This window comes from Takifugu rubripes, chromosome 12 (assembly GCF_901000725.2).
Source record: "Takifugu rubripes chromosome 12, fTakRub1.2, whole genome shotgun sequence".
In the NCBI taxonomy this organism is placed as follows: domain Eukaryota; kingdom Metazoa; phylum Chordata; class Actinopteri; order Tetraodontiformes; family Tetraodontidae; genus Takifugu; species Takifugu rubripes.
This window is the reverse complement of record NC_042296.1, coordinates 7,038,033-7,062,233: the sequence shown is the minus strand read 5'-3', so window position 1 is coordinate 7,062,233 and position 24,201 is coordinate 7,038,033. Positions and strand designations below refer to the sequence as shown.

Sequence of the window (24,201 nt, the reverse complement as noted above, 5' to 3'; positions counted from 1 at the left end):
TTAAATGCGTCTTTTTTTAATTTCTCTTTTTTAATCATCAAGAAAATATCATACCAGATTTTTTTTTTGCGTGTTTTGGGGATTTTGACAACAACGCATTTAATTCAGCGCAATCTGTGAATAACATGAAAAGTGAAAATGGATATTTCGTAATGAAATAGATAAGAAAACATAGTTAAACATACTACAACATGCGAAACACACTATTTATATCGCATTAACTGTTTAATGTAGCGTCATATTACCGACAAACCGGAAGTTGAATATCTTGTTATTTGTGGTCAATTTTATCCATAATATTTGAATTGAACGTCACAGGGATAACATTTCGAAGTAAATTTGGTTTGTTTTGCGTTATTAAGATTTAATAATCGGCAATAGTTCCACATATTTCTTTTTAAACGACACTAATTTTGGCGGGATGCCACCGGAAACGCCTGTTTCTGCTGCGTCAGCTTGACGTCAACCAGTTTAACCGGCGGTCTGTTTTTTCAGCCCAGTCACGAACTGGTGGGAGAAGAACAGATAGATGAAATTAAGTTTCACTTCTCGCTCAATTAATGGGGGTTTCCGTAAAAACGTGCAAATGTTGCGTTAACAGGCTAGCAGCGGTGGTTTTTAGGCTCCCTGGACCGCTGGATGCTAACGGCTGCCGAGTCCTCACGGAACCAGGCGTGCGGAGGAACCGACAGATAATCTAGTTTCTGGAAGGGTTTATTTACATGTGGCCCCCCTCTGTCAAAAGGTTCTTTCGCGGGATGGCGACGGCGGCGCTGTGACGCGGGGGGGTGGGATGCTGGGCAGATGCCCCGGAGGTCCGAACCGGGACAGAGCCGAACTCCAGCATGGACAGCTGCGAGTATGAGCAGATCGAACCGCGGGCGCGACCCACGCCGGCGCCGACCCCCCCGACCCGGGACGGCAGAGAGGAGCGGAGGAGGCCGAGGAGACGGTGGGAAGTTTTCCCGGGGAAGAACCGCTTCTGCTGCGGCGGCCGGGTCATCATGGCCCGGCAGAGCGGGGTCTTCCCCCTCACCCTGGGGCTCATCCTGCTCACCTGCGGCCTCTTCTTTATATTCGAGTGAGTTGATATCGAACAGGAAGTTTGGGTTCTCTGCATTAGATACGTCTCCCAGGGTCACCCGGATGGCCCCGACCGGCCACGTGACCTTTGCAGCCCCTCACCAGAACCTTATAATCTATCAATAACCTGCTTATTACTCTCTGCTCAGTCATAATGTTCCTGCTTGCGTCTGTCCCAGCTGTCCCTTCCTGGTCCAACACCTGACCAGCTGCATACCCGCCATCGGGGGGGTCCTCTTCCTGTTTGTGCTGCTCACCCTGCTCCGGACCAGCTTCAGCGACCCGGGGATCCTGCCCCGAGCCACGCCGGACGAGGCCGCCGAGGTGGAGAAGCAGATCGGTGAGGTCCAGTGTGACGACGGGGTCTTTCCGAAGCGGGAGAGTCTGACATGGGGTGATCTCCTCCTCCACAGACGGCTCCGGGAACGCCAGCTACCGCCCGCCGCCACGAACCCTGGAGGTGGCCATCAACCAGCAGCCGGTGAAGCTCAAGTACTGCTTCACCTGCAGGATGTTCCGGCCCCCGCGGACCTCCCACTGCAGCCTGTGTGACAACTGCGTGGGTGAGCCGTGCACACACACACACACACACACACGCGTGCGTGCCGAGGCTCAGGTGGTTCTGGTTCTCTCTTCCAGAGCGCTTCGATCACCACTGCCCCTGGGTGGGCAACTGCGTGGGGAAGCGCAACTACCGTTTCTTCTACGCCTTCATCGTGTCGCTGTCCTTCCTGACGGCGTTCATCTTCGGCTGCGTCGCCACGCATCTGGCGCTGAGTAGGTCCGAGCGGCGTTCCGCCCGGAAGCGGCTCCATCTGCCGGAAGAGCCGGAACATCCGGAGCTCCGTGTCACTCTCCCTCTTCTCCTCTTTCAGGGGCCCAGGGGGGCCGAGGCCTGGTGTTCGCCCTGCAGGAGAGCCCTGGCAGATATCCTTGAGATTAAAATGTCGGAACCAAAACGGTGCGGACAAACCCGATCAGCCCGGCTGGTGGCCGTAGCGTCTCCCGCTTATGTTCCTTGACGCCGCCCACTGCCGTCGAGCTGGCGATCTGTTTCTTCTCAGTCTGGTCCATTCTGGGCCTGTCGGGCTTCCATACGTACCTGGTGGCCTCCAACGTGACCACCAACGAAGACGTGAGGGAACTTTTTCTGCTTTGGGTGAAAGGCGGCCGGATAACGAGACGCTTCTCCGTCCCCCCTGTGACAGATCAAAGGCTCGTGGTCGGGGAAGAGCGGGGAGGGCGTCGCCAACCCGTACAGCCACCGCAGCGCCGTCCTCAACTGCTGCGCCACCCTCTGCGGACCCATGCCCCCCAGGTGCGTCCCCGGCACATGTGGCTGACAGATGCAGAGTGATCAGCACTTTCTTCTCTGTCCAGTTTGATCGACAGACGAGGTTTCCTGCCCCAGGACGAGTCGGTCCAGGCCGGGGACACGCAGCCGCCCGCCGCCGCCCCTGTAAGTCAGATAAATGTGGTGGGAGGAGCTTCTCGGCCGACTCTCGCGTTGCAGGAACCCCTGAACTCTTCGTCTGCTGACGCCTCCTGATGCCGTCGGCGCTACGTTGTTCAGACGACCCCCCGGGGCTGTTAGCGGTCTGTCCCTGTAGCCATTAGCAGCAGTCAATTCGGGAGCTTCTGATTCCGTTCAGCGGCTTTGAGAACCAAAGATCTCGTCTTTCCTTTGAAGGCTGGAGACCGTCAGTTTTCCGGCCTCTTGCAGTCTGGACTCTCACCACTGGATGGCGCCAGAGCCGTCACGCTGGATCGGGAGTCCCTGTCTTTCATCTCCTTTCACCTTTTGAAACAAAACAAAGCATCCTTTTGTCCCTAACGTCTCCCATCTGTCCTGTCTTCCAGCCGTGTCCTGTGTCCTGTTGCAGGAGGACACATGTCTGGACTTTGCTGCGTCCTGCACCGGCTGATTAAACACAGGTGGTCCTCTGTTTGCGTGTCCTGCCGCGCGTCTTTAGCTCCTGCTGCCGCGTCGACGGTCACCTGTGCACGTGCACAGTTGATCAGCGCACGGGTCCTGAGTATAAACGACATGTTCACGTTCTTATGGGACCTGTTTGCGGCATAAATCAGCCCAGAAGATCAACCAGAACTGTCACAGCTCAAAACTCCAGTCTGAACAGGCTAACAGCTGTTAGCTGTTAGCTGCTGTTAGCAGCTGTTAGCTACCTGTTAGCAGCTGTTAGCTGTTAGCAGGTCTCCAGACGTGATTGGAGGGCTTTGATCCTTTCCACCGCCTGCTCAAACTCCCAGCTGCTGTCCATCATCTTGAGCGGGTGAAGTGATCTAATCCGCCCTTCAACCTCGCAGGCTGTTCTAATCAGTCCTTCTCATCTTCTCGTGGGGCCACGACGGACCCCGGGGGGACCCTCAGAACCCACCTGCCCCGGCAGGAGCAACACGGTGGCGCACAGTTCAGTGGAATGAAGCAACCTAAAGGTATCTCTTCACGTGACCCTCTTGACCCTCCCCACCCACGCGGTTGGAAGCGAGTCCCGGAGAGTGAGCTGACATCTGTCACACGGGGACCCTTAGCAGGTCAAAGGTCGACGCTCACTCATGATTCAACACAAACAAGCCCCACAGGGTGATGTCATCAGTGTTGGCTAGCATGACCTGGCATGTCTGAGGGACCTAGCCACAGGTTCCACCCTGCCACCTTCTGTCGCGGCGTCCGGCCAGACCCGCCACCGTCTGCCCACCAAAATATTCCCCCTCTAACTCTGAATTAGCATCACATTTGTGCGGACGTCGCTGTAAACTAGCCGTAGCTGCCTAAACACCAGTGGCTGTGGTGCATGACGGCGACGACAGACGCAGCTTATGATTCACTCTCCCCCCTCGCCCACCTTTACCGGACCTGCCCCCCTTCCTGTGGCCAGCCCAGAAGGTGTCCGTTAACGGTGGTTGTGTGTTCTATTCTCAGGCACTAACCTGGTCAATATGCAACGTCTGTGATGTAACTGAAGGATTCTCCACCAGAACATGTAAATAGTTGCACCAAAACGCACTCCTGCACAGGCATGCACACGCTGCACGTGGCAAGCGATGTATATTGCGCAACATGGAGGAAATTAAAAGTGAAGCGAAACCAAAAAGGCTCCGTTGTCTTCAGTTCCGCGGGCGACCGCCAGGTGGCGGTACGAAGCCGCGGGGAAGTCTCTCTTCTCCAGTTTGGGAATAAAACTCGCATCAACTCTTTGCTAAACTTCCTGACGCAGGTAAAAGGTGAGTTCAGAGCGCTGCTGGCTGCACTAACTACCCAGAGATTCTTAAATCGCCTCTTTTCTGTAACAACTTCCATCTCATGACGCAGCTCAGAATTCCTGCTTGGCAACTTTGCTCCTGAGACTCAGTGAACCCTGACGAATGCAGCGTGTTTGTGTTTCTTCATTGTCATAAAGTTTAACGTGGGTGAGTCACGACCTTCCAGGTTCGTCTGTGCTGCAGGGCGACAGCAGCGGTTCCAGTCCCCCCCCCCACCGTGAACCCTCCCCCCCCGGGCGGCGTGGCTGCAGTTGTGCGTTCCTGACGGCGCTTCCGAAGACCAACGCATTTGCTTTTATGATCCGAGGGCTTTTCCAGACCTTCGTGTGTTCGTCTTTGTTACACAGAATTACAAAAATGTCCTAGCGCCCGGGAAGGGGGGGGGCGAATAGTTGAGATCTGGTTGATAAAAGTGCTGAAAGAAACGTCGGTTACGTAAATAAACACCCTCCCGGTTTCCGTGATTCCACGTTGTAGCCGCCTCCGCCCCGTCACTCTTCCGTGGACACCAACACATCGTCTGCATCCCGATCCATCCCGCGTAAATCGTCCCCGTCCTCCGAGGCTGCGTGTTTGCCTTCACGCCACACGTCTGCGGGGGGGGGGGCCGAGACACCTTAACGAGCTCTCGTTTAGCTGACATGTGTGCAGCTTACGAGGGAAGCGGGGTTCCCCCTCTCGCCATATGCTCCGAGGAATGCCGGGACAAATTAGGCTGCTGTGGGCCACGAAAAGGTTTAACGAGTCCCTCGGAAGGACAAATAAATGTTTACGGAGAGCAGACGCTGGACTGCTGCCCCCTGCACTCGCGTCTCTGTGGACGCTCGGCTCCCGTTGCCGTGTTTAAATATTTGCCCCAGTTTAAAGTTGCCTCAAACCAAGTTTGGATCGTCTATAAACGAAGGGGACACAACCTTTCCAAACAATAAACCGTTTCATGCTTCGGAAGTTTGTGCCCGAGGCTTTAAGTCGGATTCCAGGATCCGCGTCCATCACATGCGCCACATGCGCTAATGCAACTATGCTAACTGTTGCCGTCTGTGCACGTCCACCTTTTCAACCCTCTGAAGGTCCCCTCACGTGCACGTTCCCGTTTTCTCTCTGCCCTGACATTTATTTTCGTTCCCCGTTTGGATATTTTCTTTCGTAATTTCTTTCGTGCTAAACGCTGCTGGGGAAAGGTTAAAGAAAGGTCTTTGGGAGGGGTCGCTAACCCCGGAGACCCCCCCACCTCTCAAATTTTGGGTCAGTGTTGACTTTTTCTGAGCCGAGCCTGCAGATGATCACTAACCAGAACCAAGTGGGGCTGATGTGACCCCTCTGTGACCCCCCCACCTCCACCATCAAACTCTAAAAACAAAGTATCTCAGACACATGCAGGCACCAGAGGCCGTGACTCCTGGGGGGGGAAGGTCCCCTAATGAAGAAGAGACGTCACCAGGATGATGATGAACACGTGGACGGGCTGAAGTGACAGAGGGAAGCAGAAATGGATCTGGACCAGGGGGTTCTCTGACCCGTCCATCAGGAGGGGAGGGGGCAGTCATCATGGTTCTGGGCTGGACTGCAGATGCAGTTTTGATCTGTCCACCGGAGGTTCTTGACCTCAGTGGGTCTCACGTTAAAAACGTTTTTGACGTAAACTCAGCTGAGAAGGTTTTTGGAATCTCTGTTTCCAGCACAGACTGAATCTTGTCGGCCCCCCAGCGGTGACAGAGCTGCCTGGAATCCCACAGATGGTTCCCCACCTCCACCTGAGCCTCTAGTCACATCAGGATGGACTAAAGCAAAGCCTGGAACCTGGAGGGCACACTTGGACTGCAGATCTGAGGCTGGTGAGGACTCTTTTCTCTGGTCTCTCAGATCCAGGTGCTTCTGCTCAACAGCCTCCCTTTCAGCCCCCCCCCCCCTCCTCCCACAAAAGAACAACAACAAAAAATCAAAGTCAGGTTTTTTGTGGTCTCATTAGCATAAAGTCCAGCGCCTCAGCCTCCATCTTAACCACCGAGCGCTCAGCCTCTGGCGCCGTGTGGGGTCCGCCAGCGGGAGAGCGAGCTGCCTGAATGTGCAGAGGGGGACCTTCTCGTCGTTAGCGGAGGCAGCGGCGTCATTAGACGTTAGCTTTACAGGCGAGATGTGGGCAATTGTGGAGTTTCCTGGAACCGCAAAAGCAAAGCTGCGCCGCGTCATCAACTTTGCTTCCTTAAAAACACCTCTGTTCAAATTAGGGGGCCACAGCACAGGAAGCCGTTAAAGGAATCGGGACTATTTTTATGGAAACGGCTGCTAATTTTATTAAGCTAAGTTGCGTTATCGTGCAAGTGCAATGAAGGCAAAAAGGGTTTGTAATTTAGGGTGTTTCAGGCAGATGGGAGGCAGCAACATGGCCGGGTGACTGCTAGCTAGACGGGCTAAAATGCTACATGGAACTAAGAACGAGAAGAACTGAAACGTTCCCGTGCGTCGTAGCACACAAAAAAAGCCCAAATTTCCATCCAATTAGAACTTTAAACCTTCATAATGAAGCGAGATGATGTGACTCGAGCTATTTTTCCCCAGGCAGAGGATGTTGGGAGGATTTCTGGCCATCAAAGGCTACAAAATTAAGTTCTGGCCGGCTGTGACAGCTAAGAGCCAGAAAATAAGGAGCCTGAAATAGAGCAAAGGACTGCAATTCTATCAATGAGCCGTGGTGGGAGGGTAAAAATAATCCAGTGGGAAAATAATGGCTCTCCTGCCCCTCCCCCGGTACTGTTTGGAAGGTCTGAAGAAAATCAGGTGAAGAGGTTTTAGCTCAGAAAAAGGCGAAACTGAAGAAATAAAACAGCTGAAACCAGCGTCTGATTAGCGAAACCAAAGCTTCGGCCGACAGCTCATTTCCAAACGAGCTGTCGAAAGAAATGCGACTTTTCTTTGCTTAAGAGACAATGTGAGAGTAAATACAGCAGAGAAATAGCAGGTCGGGAGTACAGTAAGGCTGTTGTGGTCCCGCGGTGGTCGCGTGGCCTTTAATTCAGGACAGAGAGCCCAGAACGCTCCGTGAGTCAACTTTTAACGTCTAGCTAAATCTATGGCCCCATAACCGAAGCCAGAAATGTTTCGGTTGCCTAAGCGTAACCATAGCCTCACCCAAGCCATAAATACAACCAGTGTGCTTGCCCAACCTTAACCCGAACGGTTGCACGAGCTCATTTACGTGTCTGCGCTGGAACTGGTCGACCAAGCTGGCGGTCCAGTTTGGACCATGTTGGAGGACTCTGGTTTCTTTGAAAAAAAAAAAAAAAAAAAAAAAAAAACTCTCCACCCAAAAAAGGCAACTGAACGTTAGTGAACCTGGATATTAAGGAACTACATTTCCCACAATGCACTGATTAGATCAGTAGATTAGTGCACATTTATCTTTACTGTAATATTTATACCAGCTTTTAGTCATTTTTGAAAATAATAGTTTCATGTAGTCCACCACCATATATCGCCATGGTTACGAGACGTCACCGTGCCAGATGGAACAGGAAGTACATAGTGTCTCAGCTCAGAATGGAACAAAAGGCGACCTGACACCAGATTATCGGTCTTTCCATCTTATGCAACAGAGCAGGGTCTGACGTGAGCGCCTCTGAAGGTGCAACACGCCCACGTAAACAACCGCCCGGCTCAGCACCAGGCCGAGGCTTTCCGATGACGCCTTCTGTTTTAGCCGGCGAGCAACCGTAAACGCGGTGCCGTGGTGCGTTTGTGCCCGGAGCTTTGACGGTGAGGACCACCCCCGGAGGACGCCGTAAAAATAAAAACTAGGAAACACCCCCGATGTTGCCTGCACACGATTCTCTAATCTGCTACAGGACGCTATCGCTAACGAGGCGAAGCGACAGAGACCTGATAAAGGTGGATCTGCCGTCTCTAAATACCCAGATTATCGGCGTGAGCCTCCAAAGGCCGGCGTGCTGTTGATCGGTGACGTGCGCCGCGCTCGGCTGACATCAAACGCGCTCTGCTGAATTTATGTGGCCGTAAAACCGTTTCTGGTGCAAGCATAAACAGCCTCACATCTGTGCCCAATCTCCAGCGCGGCGCGTTACGAGGATCACAGGGCCTTTGTTCTGGGGGCCCGGCAGAGACCCAGGTAGGGGGGCTGGAGGGGCAGGTAAGGCGGCTCGGACCGCAGCTGATGGAAAACACCAGGGGAGGATCAGCGTTCAGAATCTCCCGCAGGCCGGCTCCGTTCCAGTCGCTCCCGCTCTCACCTTTGACCTTTTCACGGCCGAAACTGCAGCGTGCTGCAAGGGGGAGGTCGGCAGGTCAGCCTGGGGTCCTCACATCCACCACAAACACACCTGAGGACACACTTTTGCATGCTGAAGACAACATATTTATAAAAACTGCCTTCCAGTCCTCTAAACTGGAAATACCAGTTTGATGGAGCACAACAACCCCGGGCTAAACTAGCTAGCGTCCGCGGCGGCTATAGCCACGTTGTGTGGGTGCATCTCTGTACGCTGGCAGCTCCGATAAAGTTGTGTATTGACGCGCACCTTTACGGGGTTTGCTATATTTTGCATTTGAAGCATTTTTAGCACCTACGCATTCCTGCACATCCTGAAATAACCCGTCTGTCCTCTGTCCACGCTCCTTAATAGCAACACTTGTTCAGCGTGCTAAAAATACCAGAGCGGGGTTTTATTTATCGGGGAACCGAGCTGGCAATAAAACGGATTGTGATTGTGGAGGCGCTGAATGCAGCCGCTCACGGCCGCGAGGCCCTTTAAAGCGGGGGGCGCTGCGCACGTGGGTGGCTGTCGGTTGGCGGTCTGGACGGCGGGAGACTCTGAATCAGCTCTGTGTCCGTGCGTCTTCTCCAAGGAATCACTGCTGGAGGCCAGAGGGAGCTGAATAGAGGCGGAGCTCCAGTCAGAGGGCTGCAGTCAAACAACAGCTTGGCTTAAGTCCAGGCGGAAGCGGCGTTCCAGAAGTTCGGTTTTCGCTTTTGTTTATTCTTTAATCTTCACAGAAACGAAACCTCAAGCTGGGAGGTTTGAGCTTCCAACCATGCTGGGATTCATCTCCACCATTAAAACAGACAAAAGTTTAGGTTTGTGGGGTTTTTGATGCGTTTTGTTCCTCGACCGTCACTCTGTAGCTGCACTGGGGTCAGTTTAGGGTCTGCAGGCCGCTATAGGTACCAGGCTGAGGCTGAGCCACAGACCAGCCACAGACCAGCCACAGACCAGCCACAGACCAGCCACGGGGCCTGCAGGCATCGACCTACTTCCTTATTCCCGCACTCGCTCAGGTTCCCGTAAATTGATGCGTCAGCAATGCAGAAAATCTCGTTAGCAACAAAGGTCAAAGCAGAGAAGCCCCCAAACGGGGTCCCGTTGGTCCGGTGAGCAGAACGGCGCCGGCTCGGTTGGCGGGGGGCCGATGGCCTGGTGCCGTCGCTCAGGGGGCTGATCTTCATTTTAGAATCGCTTTAACTTCTCAGGTGTGTTTTGACAACATGTTTCCAGTAAGAAGGTGGAGCCTGGGAGACTTTCGTTGACGGGAACTCATGAAAGGCTCCTTCTGTGGCTCTATTGACGACTTCCTCCTTGGCAGCGGGACAGACGCAGCCACGGGGGCTCGTGTGAGGAGCTCAGACATTGTTGTCGTGGAGACGTGTCACCTGCTGCACGGTAGAGGAACCAGTATTGTCCTGGGCTGGGTGTGCTGGGCGCCTCCGCGGCACCAGGGGTGAGAGCTGAACTCCCCCTGACAACAGCCCTGAATGGGGCAGTAATCTGAGAAGGTCCACAAGAGCGAGAACTCCTCAAAACTCACATGTTGACAGTTTCATCCCCTCCGGAAATCCCGAATTTGGGCAGCTACGCTACGTGAAACTGCAGCAGGCTAACGAACAGCTAGCAAAGTCGGCCTGCGTGGGACCGTTTCTTTATTTGGACGACGTGTTTGGACAACAGCGTTTTCCTTTTGTCTTCGTCCTTGATGTTTTTGCCGAAGTCACTGTGATGAAGACAATGAACTGACCCAGTTCGGAGTCTGAGCTGCTGATATTTTGCCTTTTATTTGCCACAAAAGGCAACTGGGGACGATTACGCGTTCAGAGACACCTGAGAAAATCGATATCCAGTTACAGCTAGCGTAAAATGCAACATTCAGAGGGAAGCATGACAAACACTCACTCGGGCACTTGGCAGCGCTTTATTTGGGACATTTGCTACAAAGACCTGGACCTGATCTTGTCCCATTTGAAAATGTCCCGGAAAAATAAATATTTTCATAAGTGCACAAACACCTGAGCGCTGGAAGGCCAAAACTCATTAAAAACAAAATGGCGGCTGGGCCATTTAAACACCGCCGTCCTCTGAGGCTCCGGCATCATCAACCTCGCCGGCGCTGTGAGGCGATGACACTGATCTACGGCCTCTGAGTGGGAGCTCGCAAATCAGGAAACCTCAGGGTGCTCCGGTAGTGGCGGTGAGGCGGCCCTATAGGTTCCACGTTGCCATGGAGACGCACATGAGTCTGTTACGCAACAGAGCCAGTGGATGGATAGCCAGCAGACGCAGGCTAGCTAGCAACAGATTCAATAGTCAGTCAATTAATCACACATTAGCTTGATAGATGGATTTCAGGCCGCTAACATCAATATCGGGAAGGAAATCCTTCCTGTCGGTGCAGGAATTGCTGTTATCCAGCGTGTGCGTTCGGCTCGCCGGAGTCTTTAACACATTCTTTCCCTTCAGCGTGGAGCGTCGCTCCGGGGGCAAGTGGAAAAGAGGCACCAAGGGCCCCTATGGAGTTACGTAAGCAGGAGGAGCCGCCACAAAAGAACAAATACCTGCCGATGGTATGCATTCAATTTCCTGCTTCCACTCTTGGATCGAAAACATCAGAACCTTTAAAATTCTCACCGCGGAAGGAGCGTAGTTTGCTGTGGCTGTTAGCATTTATGCACAAACACAGCATTATGCTAGCAGCATTTTAGCTGTTACAAAATGTTTCTCTTTTATTGTTGAGAGAGACGACTGCTATAAAAGGCCCCGCCCCTCGCGCTGGGCCCCCGTGGCCTGTAGGCCACAGGTGAGTCTTCACGTGTTTTCCGAGAACATCTACACGCACCTGCAGACTGCCGGCGAGCAACGAGGAACTCGCGATTAAGTGGAAAAACATCATTCCGTCTCGTCACGCTCGTGTTTTCTTCGAACCAAACCTGACGGTTAGCCTCACATTTCAGGATGAAAACGTCTCCTTTCTCAACCATTTCTGGTTAAATATAATGACAATTTTCCTTTTGTATCTTGTCAAAGAATTTATTACAACTGGAAAGATGCTAATTCTTGCTAATTCAACATTAAAATAACCTTCTGCCAGCACCATCTCTCCATGCCGCGGCACTTATTTTGCTAAATAACTGCTAACAGCTGAAAGTTTTGTTTGAAAAGTCAATCCTCCCCCAACTTTTGTCCAGTTTCACCTGCGAACTAGCTCAACAGCTGCTTTGTTCCCACTCTGATGGCTTCTGCAGATGGAAAACTATCATCTCCACCTTCATCAAACACTGAGTCTTCCAAATGACACGCCTTAGCCACAGCAGTGGCTAGCACACGTCTGCAAGCCAAGATGGCGCCGCCTTTATTGCTTTCGCTTTACCGTTTGTATTTGTTTCATCAAAATTCTTGTTGTGAGGGTGAAGTGCACCTCCTGTGTGAGCAAATCTCAATACCAAGTAAATATCACGTCTTGTTTGCATTGTTGGCTGATATTTTTTCCAGGGTTATGGGTTAAAGTGGTCATTTTTAGGCTAAATATGCAGGTTTAGTGGATGCGTTTCTGATATTTAGGGGCATTGTGTGTGTGTGTGTGTGTGTCCTAAAAACTGACCCTGACTCCAAAATTAGAAAAAAAAAAAAAAACCCAAAAACTAATAAAGTCTGTGTTGATAGAACAAATAACAGAAAAACGCGTCTGAGGATCAAAATGGCGCCACGCAAATTTTCACAATTAAAGATTTAATTTTGGTACCACAGCGTCACTGTCGTCATGGTAAATTTGGAAGAAAAAAAAAACCAAACTCTGTTTAAAGACTCAAAAATACCAGTAATCTGCTGACTTCCAGGTTTTATCACGTTTCAGTCCGACGGTAAATTGTTTCTTTATAGTTGTGCTAACATGCTAATGTCTGGCACGTTAGCAAAAACAGCCGAAGGTGTGAGGGCGGCAACGGTGTTCTGAGATTTCCCACAGTCTTTGAACCTGTCACGCATGGAAAGTAAGCGTAGCTCTGTGTGTGTATGTGTGTGTGTGTATGTGTGTGTGCGTGTGTGTGTGTGTGTGTGTGTGTGTGTGTGTGTGCGCGCGCGTGCCTGTCCAGCCAATCAGGAGGCTCCGGTTAATCCCTGCCGGGTAGAAAGCGGGTGTAGTCCAGCTGCAGCCCAGTTCTGGGTCCAGAGTGACGGAGGGAGGAACCGGAGCGCGGCTGGGAGTTTTTGCTCAGGACATGTCTGATATTCCTCACCGGGTCCCCGTCCTGTAGGAGCCTTCTCAAACTTTGTCCCAGCAGAGGACCGTCTCTCTCCGCCTCCTGCGCGCTTGTCCCGGAGGTCGTGTTGCGCCCCGCCGCTCTTCTCTGCGGACGCGTGTCCAGTCGGGTCCGCTCGTCATGTCCTCCGGAGATGCCCCGGACCACAGCCGGCGGGTCAGCGTGCTGTGTTGGGACCAAGTGCGGCGTTTAGACTCCATCCTGGGCGAGAGTGTCCCGATCCACGGCCGCGGAAACTTCCCCACACTGTCCGTGCAGCCCCGGCAGATCGTCCAGGTGAGACCCCCGAACCTCCCGGCCCAAAGGCGCCAAAACGGGTTCACACTAAAGGACTGAAATCTGTCCGTTTTCAACCTTTTAACGCTGCAAGTTTAATTTAACCAACCACAACTAAAAACCTCTGTGAGTTATTTGACGTTTTAACATAATCGAATCTAAAATATGCAAAAAAAAAAAAAAAAAAAAAGTGAATGAAAAAAGGAAATCCCGTGTTAATGACAGATGGGGGGGGGGGGGGGGGTAAAATCACCTGTAGGGAGTTGCGGATTAGCAGATTTAGTTCCATTTTTTTTGTTTTTCGTTTATGTCGAAATGAAACTGGGATTAGTTTCCCAGTTTTCCGACAGTTTAAATCCCGGTTCGGATTTCATGAGAGTGATTCGCATTTTCTGTGGTGAGCGAGCGCGTGCGGGGGGGGGGGGCCCTCAGATGGACACAGCATGCTAAAGGGTCCCTGTAAACTAGCCGCCCCGCCCCCCCGCCATACTTCACTTTCCTCTTCTGTCGGAAACTTTCCGAATATTTGCATGTGTGCTTTGTCAACAGCCCGGAGATTCTTTGCTCCCTATTTTTGTTTTATCAACTTAACATCAGAGTAAATATTCCATGTGCAAACACGGGAGGCCTCCGCTGGTTCAAAGGGTCCTCGCAGCCTCACGCCTGCGTTGGCTGATTTTCCAACCGTACGGATGCGAGCGGAAACTAGCGGCGGCCTGGAAGGAAGGAAAAACACTGGAAACCGCCGAGAGGTGTTTTGGAAAAGGAGTTGACAGTAATGTGAGGTGTCCGTGATTCATGGTTAACGGCCGACGGACATGTAAAAACCGCGGCGGTGCTGCTGACTGACGTTTATTTTTAGCCCACCTGAAGCTGGCGGATCCGTTTACCTGAGACGGCGGTAAATCCTGATGGCGCTTCGGCCAGGGCGACCCCGGGGATCGCGCTCGCGGCTCAATGGGGGGCTTTGTGCGAGCGCCGCATTCAAAAAACACACGTCTGCGGTCAGCTGCTACGTGAGCCGCGGGGCTAGTTAAATTTCACTGGTGCGGAGCCCCCCCCCCCCCCCCCGCCGTCTGTTCAACCTCATCCTGACAAACATCAGCCATCGCTCCCGTTACGGAAGCATCGGGTGACCACCATCGTCGGGATGTAAATAATTCCGCACTTAAAAACGCATCCGAAGTTTTGACGTAACTCCACTTTTCCAGATGTTGGAAGCGGAGAAAAGTCCCGGGTTAACGACGTAGACCTGAGGTGGATGAAGAGGAGTCACCTGACTCCACCGCCTAGCATGCAAACCAACTCCTCACCGGGTTATTTTCGAGAAACGGAGGAGGAGGAGGAGGTGTAGCGCTCAACTTCCTGTGTGGGCTAGAGTGCTAACAGGCCACATGGTCTCTCATGGTGATTTTGTTGGGATTAATAACCACAAACAACAGATGACTTCACCTTAGCCTTTAGCATTTTATGGGTTGTACAAAGAACTCGTGCGAATGAATAAATGCTATATTTGTATTGGAAAGCTGCCCCCTGGTGGTCGATTATGAAGGTTGAAACTCTTTAACAGGAGGTGAAGGTGCAACAACCACGTAGCGGACAGCTGTTCCTTCATCCTGAGCGCCCATCGGGGGGGGGGTAATAGCGTCGTGCAGGTGAACCGTCGGAAGTCTGGTCAAACCATCATCATCCTGTTTGCCTGCCAAGCTACTGTACGGAGCGCCAGCTGGGTTAGCTCAGAAGCTAACACGACAGTCAGGGACTCATAACTCTTCACTAGCGCGCCGCCACTGAGTAAAACAGCTACGCTGGAACGCTGCAGCCAGCCTGCAGAAGTGGAAACTGTGACGGGTCACCGGGGCGTCAACACAGACCGTCTGCTGCGTTTGTGGCTATTTTTACAAGGCTCATTAGCTCAGACGTTGGCGGAAGTGTCTCCCTTCAGCTCGGCTCTCCGGGTGCTTCTGCGTCATCGGGGAGGAAATTTTACGAGCGCAGAAGGACGGCGTGTCCGGGGGCGGCGGCCGGCGCTTCCTCACATACCTTCCGGGACCCTTAGATAAGGCAGATGATGATGGGTTAGCGATAACTCAGCTTGTGGGTTTCCCTGAAACACGGATTTCCTAGCTGTAGCGTTAGCATCAGGGTTCTCTAAGTGTGATGATCTGTGGTTGGAACGTCACGTGTTTGGTTCCTGTGTTCCATATTTGATCAGCACTTTTACTGTACTTTGTTTGCTCATTAGCACAACAGGTTAGCCGTCCATAGCAAAGTCGGACTTCAATATATGATATGATATTGACACACACTCATATCTTCGTCCACAGACATGATCAATTACACAGCTTAACCCTCAAACAGCCCTTTGAAGTAGTGGAGCCCAGAAAAATGGCCCCATTTTAGGGGGGTGGAGTGAGGATTTTGGTCCTCAGTATGTAGTGAATGTGAGCACACACACACACACACACACACACACACACACACACACACACACACACACAGTAACCTGCACCCAAAACCATGAAAGGAACAAGTAGCAGCAGATCTGGGGCAGAGTCGTACCTGCTACAAAAATGCGCACGAGGAGCCGCGTGTTTGTGTTATTTTGACCGAGAAAAAAAGCGACTAAATACCAGACTGATAAGCAAACGGTCCTGCCCAGTTTATCTCCTGGAAGAAACGGGAAGGAGGTTCGAATCAGATGCCTGAATATCTGATCCGTATCTGGAGGAAAAACCAAATGTCATTTTCTTGGATCCGCCGCTGAGATCTGGAACGAGCGCGGACACGTGCGCGGCAGCTTCAGCTGGAGAACAGGACGACCTGGACGCTAAAACCGTCTGATTACTCCAGGATCAATAAAGCCTCTGAGATGAGGAAATCGTGACTGGAGGAATTTTTTTCGCAAACGTCCATCGCTCAGTTTTTTTCCTATCTTTGTATGTTCCAGGTGGTCAGGGCACGACTGGAGGAGCGGGGCGTGGCGGTACGCGACGTCAAGCTGAACGGCTCGGCGGCCAGCCACGTGCTTCACCAGGACAACGGCCTCGGCTACAAAGACCTGGACCTGATCTTCGGCCTGAGTCTGACCGACGACAGGACCTTCCGCCTGGTGAAGGACGTGGTCCTGGACTGCCTGGTGGACTTCCTGCCCGACGGGGTGTGCAGGGAGCGCATCACCGCCCTCGCCCTGAAGGAGGCGTACGTGCAAAAGATGGTGAAGGTCTGCAACGAGACGGACCGCTGGAGCCTGATCTCGCTCTCCAACAACACCGGCAAGAACGTGGAGCTGAAGTTCGTGGACACGCTGAGGCGGCAGTTCGAGTTCAGCGTCGACTCCTTCCAGATCACCCTGGACTCGCTGCTGCTCTTCGACCGCTGCTCGGAGACGGCCATGTCCGAGGCCTTCCACCCCACGGTGCAGGGCGAGAGCATGTACGGGGACTTCCACGAGGCCCTGGGGCACCTGGTCTCCAGGACTATTGCCACCCGCAGCCCGGAGGAGATCCGCGGGGGCGGTTTGCTCAAGTACTGCCACCTGCTGGTGCGCGGCTTCCGGCCGTCCTCCGAGGCTCAGATGAAGCAGATGCAGCGCTACATGTGCTCGCGCTTCTTTATTGACTTCCCCGACATCGGCGAGCAGCAGAGGAAGCTGGAGGCGTACCTGCAGAACCACTTCGCCGGCATCGAGAACAAGCGCTACGAGTACCTGCTGACCCTGCGGCGGGTGGTGGACGAGAGCACCGTGTGCCTGATGGGACACGAGCGCAGGCAGACGCTGGCGCTCATCTCCACGCTGGCGCTGCGGGTCATGGCCGAGCAGAACGCCATCCCGGCGCTGGCCAACATCACCTGCTACTACCAGCCGGCGCCGTACGTGCGCGACGTCAACTTCAGCAACTACTACGTGGCGCAGGTCCAGTCGCACCTGTGCAGTAACTCTTACCAGACGTGGCTGCCCTGCAGCTGAGCGCCGCCGCTTCAGGTCCAGGGCCGAGCGTCGGTACCGGTTCTGGTTCTGGCGGGTCATTGTTAGTACGAAGACGGACAAAAAGCAACGAGTTTTGATTACCTTAAGTAAGAATGACTCCGCTAAGTTATATCCACCGATACTGCTGTAAAAAGTCGTTTGAGCCAATAAAGCTTTTTTTTTTTTTTTTTTTTTAATTCTCTATTATTTCGTCACCAAAATGACGCATTTGGAAAAAGAAGATTGGTGAGACGGCGGCGGAACGTCGCCAGGTCCGATCCACATCCCGGGGTTAGTCCGGGGCCGCTTGTTCCGTCTGTGGTTTTTCACCTGAGGGACCGGAGAAGGTCTCTGCTGCCCGTCGGTGGGTCCAAGTGCCTGAACCTTTGTACTCGCTCTGTAAAGAACTGCTTCTTGGGTCGTTTCATCCGGGTCACTGTGCATTTCTGTACGCAGGGTCGGGGTATTTGTCTTTAAAACGATTAAAAAAAAGTCCAAAAAACAGAACGCTGTGGTCTGCTGGTCTTTATTTTGCAGACTTTGTGGATCCGTGAGGAGAACAAGTGGCTTTAATCCGCCCCAGTTGAGCCGGTCCGGGGATGGGGGCCATGAAAGCCCTCCGTCTCCGTATCTGTTCCAGACTCTAAACATTTCCCTCTATCTTCCTCCATCACTCCCAAGTGTGTCGTCTACGTCTCTTCAGGCGGACCGACCCGACACAAACACTGGCTTGTTCTGGCTGCGTGCACCCGCAGCCATTTCCTGCCTCCGCGATCCGACAGCGGGTTTCCGCCGACAGCTGTTGCTCGTCCGGAGCTCCGAGAACGACGCTTACCTCACCTCCCAAAAACCAGCCCGGGTCACTCCGAAAGTTCCTCGTCGCACTTTATTACACGGACGAACGGCCTGTTGAGGCTAAACAGGGCGTTAAACCACAGGTAGCGACGTCGGAACGCACCTGCCTGCTGGGCTAAAGGTGTTCGGGACGGTGGAACCCTCGAGTGAATCACTCGGCGATGTTTTAATAAAAGCTCATCTTTAAGGGAGGCATCTGTCAGAGCGATTAAGGCGACGAGCTCCAAATTCCGCGGGGGAATTTCCTCCCCGGAGGGCTGCAAGCTGGCAGACGTCTGCAGAAAACAGCTCTGGAGAGTTCCACCGGAACAGAGGGATGAGACAGAGCTCATCTGGCCTTCAACACACCAGTGAAACGTTTCGAGAAAAAGGCATCGACCTAAACGCTCCAAAAGTGCTAACATTAGCATGCTAATGCTCGAACTAAAGGCTTTTGAGCCTGTGTCCAGGTTCAGACTAGCTAGCTCAGGAGAACAGAAGGTAAGCCCCCCCCCCCCCCCCCCCCGGGGTTAATGCCAGGTAGCCACGGGTCTGTTTTTGCTGGACAAATACCAGAGTTGAATCTGACCCGGGTAGAATCTGCGGTTGCACCGTCTCTCAGCAGCTTGGCCTCCTCAGCCCTCCCTCCTCTACGTGGGTGGTCGCCTCGCTCGGGTCCAGCTGCCACCGCGGCTTTTGGAGCTCAGAACAGTTCCTCTCCCTGTGCGTCGTCCTGCTAAAAAGCCTAATCTCAGCCTGGCTATCGCTTCGTCCGTTGGTGTAGCAAATTTCCTTCAATTAGCTTGTGGGACGCCGTGTTTAGCTGGAGATTGACACCACCGGGGGAACGTTGGGGCGGGTCAGGATGAGGGGCCCCAAAGAACGCCTCAAACGTAACTGAAGAGCCCGTTGGTGTCAGAGCTCAGCTCGCTATCTGGGTTTGTTGGCAGTCAGGGGGGACTGGATGAAGAAAAACAAGTTCATCCCCAAGAGAGCTGCTACATGTGCAGCTGCATCTTCTCAGAAGAGCGCGGTGAACTTTAAATAGCATGCTTTAGCAAAGACGCTATCTCGGGAGTTTAGAGAGAGATTAGAGGGAAAGTCAACAGGACGAAAGGCTCTTTCCCAGTGAAACCAAACTCTCCCAATAAGTCCTAAATGTAAAGAATTATTGGTGAAAATGGAGGCGAAACATTTTAGTTGGTAACAGAATCAGCCTGATGCTAATTTTGGTGTTTATAGTTAAAAATTGACGGAAGAGTCGCTGTACTTCTCCCTCATAAAGTTCTTTTAAGGGACTTGGTGGCACCGCTTCATCATTCCCCACGACTCAGAGGCGTTTATGTTTGTGGGACCTTTGGCTGTTCAGAACCACATCGCCATGGTGATGCTTATTTGTTTCTGCACTTCTGCACAAGAATTTTGACCTCTGAGCCTCACATGCAGTCCTGGTCCTGGCTGAGGTTTCTCCCTGTTCAAGGGAGGTTTTTCTTGCCAGTGCTGCTAGTTACAGTTTTAGGTTTTTGTCTTTATAAATGACAAAACCACAGAGGAACGATGAAAGAACTGTGATCAAAGAGTAGAATGACTTCCAAATCTGCTTTGCTCATCTTAGCATGACGTCTGCTACCATGACAGAGCAAAAAAGTCAGCGCCCAAATAAAATGTCGGAAAAACAACACAAAGACGCATTTTTGTCCTCCATTTCAACGTCAGAACATCCAAAAGGGATTAATAAAGTCGCCCATTTGTCCATCTATCAGTGTCCCTGAAGCTACTGTGTATTAGCCGCCAACCGCTAGCAGCTGTTCGAACACGGCGGTTCAGCAGATTTCCTAATTTCCAGTAAAGTTATGAGAGACATTTTATTGACTATAAATGTCAAACTTTACACGCACCGTAAACACCAACCATCCACTGCGCCTGAGGAGAGGTTGCAGGATGTCTCCGTGGAGACGTGGACCGTCCATGTGATCAGAGCAACACGTCCTGTTAGACAGCGAAGAGTTTGGGCAGAAGGAAAAGTCGGCTCGGTGCCGGATCCCCAAAGCTGAAGTAAGAGATAATTTTCCTGCTGTGCTGTCTGACCGTGTAATCAGGTCAGTGTCTAGGGCAGAAGGCAACTGTTCTCACCCCCCCACCGCCCTGTACGAACAAATTAGCTTGTAAGCAATTACTGGCGGACGACATCAGCGAGCAGAAGCCACCGTTTGTGTTTTCATTACAAAGGAGAGCTGAAAGGCAGCGGCCGAGCGCCGGTGCCGTTGAGTCACTCCCAGACTGAAAATAATGAAGCATATTTTTAAGAGCGTCCCAGACCTCTGTGGGCGCCGCTAGAAACAGAAAGGGACACTGTGTGTACGCACACACAGGTTTGGGGAAGCTTTGCTGAATGGAAATGTCACGTCTTGAGCTGGCAGTCGGCTGGCCCCCGAGGTTCAACTGGAGGTGAAAGTTAGCGCTACGATAGCGACATCGGCTCTAAACCAAACACCAGCGGCCCGGTGGAGGGTGGGAGGGTGTCCGACCGTCTTCCTGACCGTCCGGTGGAGGGTGGGAGGGTGTCCGACCGTCTTCCTGAGGGCCCGGTGGAGGGTGGGAGGGTGTCCGACCGTCTTCCTGAGGGCCCGGTGGAGGGTGGGAGGGTGTCCGACCGTCTTCCTGACGCCGCAGTAAACACTGGCCCCTCTGAAAGGTCACAGTGTTCGTCACCCCTCCGAGGAGTCTCTCGCTCATAAATATTAATGGCCGCTGAATGCTAACGGGTGGGTGTGGAGGTTGGGAAGGGAAGGATGGGTCCGAAGAGGGGCCCTCTATAGGAGACGGACTCCTATGGACCCTCTTATCCCTTCCCTCGCGCCTGCCAGGTGCTCACGTCAGCTTTGAAAGTGAAATCTGTGAGGCGGAGCTAAGATGACAGGGGGCAGGGCTTGTTTATAGGCAAGCCTAATTTAATGGATGTTAGCTGAAACGTCTGTCAGGTTGAAACGGTTCCCTTCTTTTGACTGAATATCCGTCAACTGGTTCAGGCGGCTGAGGTTTGACTTGCACAGGTGAGGACCTCCAGCCCCCCACCTGTCTCAACATGTGGTTTGTGGACCTGGTGGTCTGGCTCAATCAAAACTCTGTCCTCCTGCCACATAAGCTCCATTGTCAGTAGAATCAGCCGAGAAGTGACCCTAAATCAGTGCTGTGAACCTGGCTGACGTGGTCACCAGCACCGTGTCCACGCTAAAGGAGTTCTCACGGCAGACGTTCCCAGCAAAAAGGTTCCTGCGGATCATGAGCTGCGTTCCTACCACCAAGCTAACCCGGCTGCTGTCTCAGGGCGGGTGCTAACGGTCACAACTGGTGATGTAAATGTTCCACTCCCAACAGAATTAGGTTAATCAGCGGCTGCAGCTTTTATAGCCATTTTAACAGAATTATCCACCACCAAAGCTAATTAGCGAGCGGTGGATTTCATTTCATTTCACCTTAAAAAAGGTGACTTATTCTCCGTTGACTCGCTTCTCCCCCACAAACTCTGCACATTCGCCCTCTTTTTCCTTTTCTTAGATTCAAATATTTGCTCTTCTCGGGCTGGCCTGTTTATTTTCGGGAGTGATTTCAGTGCTGGTCGGGCTAGCGCGGCGGCTCAACAGTGCCGTCTCAGACTCGCCGGTGTTTAGCTTAGCGGCTGGGGACGGAGGTTCGGCCTCGTCCGGCTCTCGGAGTACGCCGGTAACTTTGGCTGGTCTCCCTCCGCTGGGCAAACTGGGCCCGTGAGCGTCGCACACTGCGGCCATTCACTCCCAGCACACACAGTACGGATTGTTCGGAAGCCAGTGGCGATGCCAGGAATGCTGAGCCCCAGTTCCTCTCTGGGAAAAAAAAAGAAGGCATTTCATTCCCCGTCACCGTTTTCCTCTCCCTCGCTTCCTTCCAAAAGTTTCAGATGAACCAGATCGCTCGTTGCGTTCGCCGGCCTGTTCCGTTTCCATCCTATTTTTTTTTCAGCAGATTCCAGTCTGACCAGTCAGAACAGGCCTCCCAGCCAGTGGAATCCTTAAGAGGGCTGCTGCCTTCCACGTCGGTATTTCCTGACCCAGACTCACATCCACGTGGCTCCTTTGATCCAGCCAAAGCAGAAAACCACATGTGTACCTCCGGTTTTTAGAGATGTCATCAGATCAAACTAGCTACACTTACTCTATGTTAAATCAGTGTGGAAAACAGAGGCTAGCTAAGAAAACAAGTCAAGCTAACGTTTGAGGGTAGATTATGCAGGTTGCCCCCTAGTGTCGGGCTGCTGTGTGACAAAAATAAGTTCCGCCTTTGAATGTCCGGAGCAGGACGTAACGACTTCGCAGGTCTGGTCATTGTTGCTACCCGCGTGCTAGCAGAAAAGGCTAGCTCACCAGCAGTGCTGTGCTGTAACAGCATATGTAAAGAGCGAACCTCAAAACCCGTAAAGATCTCCCAAATCAAAGCAAATCCGGGTCTTTTTTTCCTTAAAGGATAAATGATCTCTGTAAAAATACTCCTTCCCAAATAAACCTGTCCGCACGCCAACAGAGAGAGCGCCCAGAAGCAGGGAGAGAACAGGCGAGCCGGAGGGGGAACCTTGAACTTAACAGCGTGGAGTCTCTCACCGCCGTATAAAATCCACACGGTTCGTTCGGAAACGCCGTCATTAGACGGGAGACGGAGCGTTGGCTGACCTGGACGCCAGCAGAAGGAATGACACACCGCTCATGGAGTTACTGTACAAATACAGGCAGATCCCCACACACACACACACACACACACACACACACACACACACACCCCAGAATATTTTAGGCCATCAAAGGGAATCTGTGTATTATTCTTTGTGAATGAGCGTGTGTCCTGCTCTCCCTTATGAAAGGAAAGTCAAGATAAACAATCTTAACTCTGGGTTTTGGTTCAGCGCTACGTTTCATAACCCGTAGCATCTCACGTTTATGGTTATTCTGAGTATATTCGGAGTATAAACTTGGCCTGGCCTCCAGCGTGTCCAGGTCTCCTCTCACCGCCAACAACAACCGTCCCCCCGCCGGCAGGAATATTAAAGAAAAGCACCAGTTCACAGAATTCCAGGCAGCATTTTGAGGCCATTTCCTTCTTTCCCGTCTTCTTTTTACCACATTTCCTCCTGCGACATATTCCAACTATGACATTAATATATGATTATTAGTATTTCCTCTTGCACATCAGCTCCTTTTCAAAAACTGCCTTGAGCAAAAATCCAAACTTTCAAGGATAATAGGGGGGGAAAAAAAACAGGTTTTTCTCATTTAAAGCATCAACAATCATCTAAAAACAGACCAGCGAAAACGCAGCGTCTCTGAGTTTTGCGGTCACAGATTGGATCTAAAACTTGGTCGACCTCTTCGCTCTCACAGATGTTGGCTGAGAAAGCTGGCGAACATCTGGACGCCTTCTCTCCCGGGTAATAACAAAAGAAAGAGCCTGAAATGTGGACCGCAGCACCGTCGAGCCCTGATTGATGTCAGCTGAGATCAGAAACACGGACCATCAGTCACAATAAAGGCTCCTCCAGTGCTCTTATGATGAAACTCAGAGTCCGACAGCCTCGGTTCTACAGAACTGGGCCACGCTCCAGTGACCACGGGGTCATTTTTCTGACCAAAACAAATGATTTCTTCTGGAGCTCCTGATGCAAACCTGCAGCCTGTATCAGAATAAAGGCAGAGTTTTCGTAACGCTCGGCTCAGTGGCGCAAACGGCAGGTCCTTGGCAGGAAGTGGACCGGCGGGTTAAGTACGGGTGGCGGCTGGCGCTGCCGCCTGTTCAGCGGGTTTGGACGAAGACCGAGCGGCTTTTTATAGCGCAGCGGCCAGGCGGGGTCACCGAGTGTGTGGCGCTCGCTCAGATGCAGGCAAACACGGCGCTAACCTGCGCTAGCCGGAATCCCCGATGTTAGCGTCACCGCTAAAACACCGAGCTAATCGTCGACCATCAATGGCCATTTCCATCCAACCTGGTGGTTCCACTGCTGCTGAGTAGCGCCCCCTTCTGGTCGGGAGTGCTCGTCATAGCGTGCAGACAGTGTAGCGACATCCATCCAAAAAAGATCTTCTACAGGTGTAAAAACATCTTAAATCCAAAACTCAGACGTTCAGACAGTAAACAGCAAATATGGAACTATTTCTCTCATCAGAAAAGCATATTTAAGGGATATTCCATCCTT

The 24,201-nt window shown here is 52.3% G+C and overlaps 2 protein-coding genes across 6 annotated transcripts; both read left to right on the top strand.

The window, feature by feature from the left end:
* The first annotated feature begins 408 nt into the window (after positions 1-408).
* Positions 409-4,214, top strand: zdhhc18b (zDHHC palmitoyltransferase 18b). Of its 5 annotated transcripts, XM_029845376.1 has the most exons (9): positions 414-1,081; positions 1,263-1,423; positions 1,497-1,646; positions 1,723-1,860; positions 1,959-2,010; positions 2,116-2,218; positions 2,292-2,401; positions 2,464-2,542; positions 2,944-4,214. In XM_029845376.1, the coding sequence occupies exons 1-9, from the start codon at positions 846-848 to the stop codon at positions 3,010-3,012; spliced, it is 1,098 nt and encodes a 365-aa protein (XP_029701236.1). In that variant the 5' UTR covers positions 414-845; the 3' UTR covers positions 3,013-4,214. The 5 variants fall into 5 exon arrangements, with proteins under 5 accessions (XP_029701233.1, XP_029701232.1, XP_029701236.1 ...); XM_029845373.1 differs by having other exon boundaries at positions 409-1,081; positions 1,497-1,860; XM_029845375.1 differs by having other exon boundaries at positions 1,723-1,864; positions 2,464-4,214.
* Positions 4,215-12,751: 8,537 nt separating this feature from the next.
* Positions 12,752-17,657, top strand: tent5bb (terminal nucleotidyltransferase 5Bb). The gene is made up of 2 exons (XM_003969072.3): positions 12,752-13,180; positions 16,131-17,657. The coding sequence occupies exons 1-2, from the start codon at positions 13,025-13,027 to the stop codon at positions 17,148-17,150; spliced, it is 1,176 nt and encodes a 391-aa protein (XP_003969121.1). The 5' UTR covers positions 12,752-13,024; the 3' UTR covers positions 17,151-17,657.
* Positions 17,658-24,201: the final 6,544 nt, after the last annotated feature.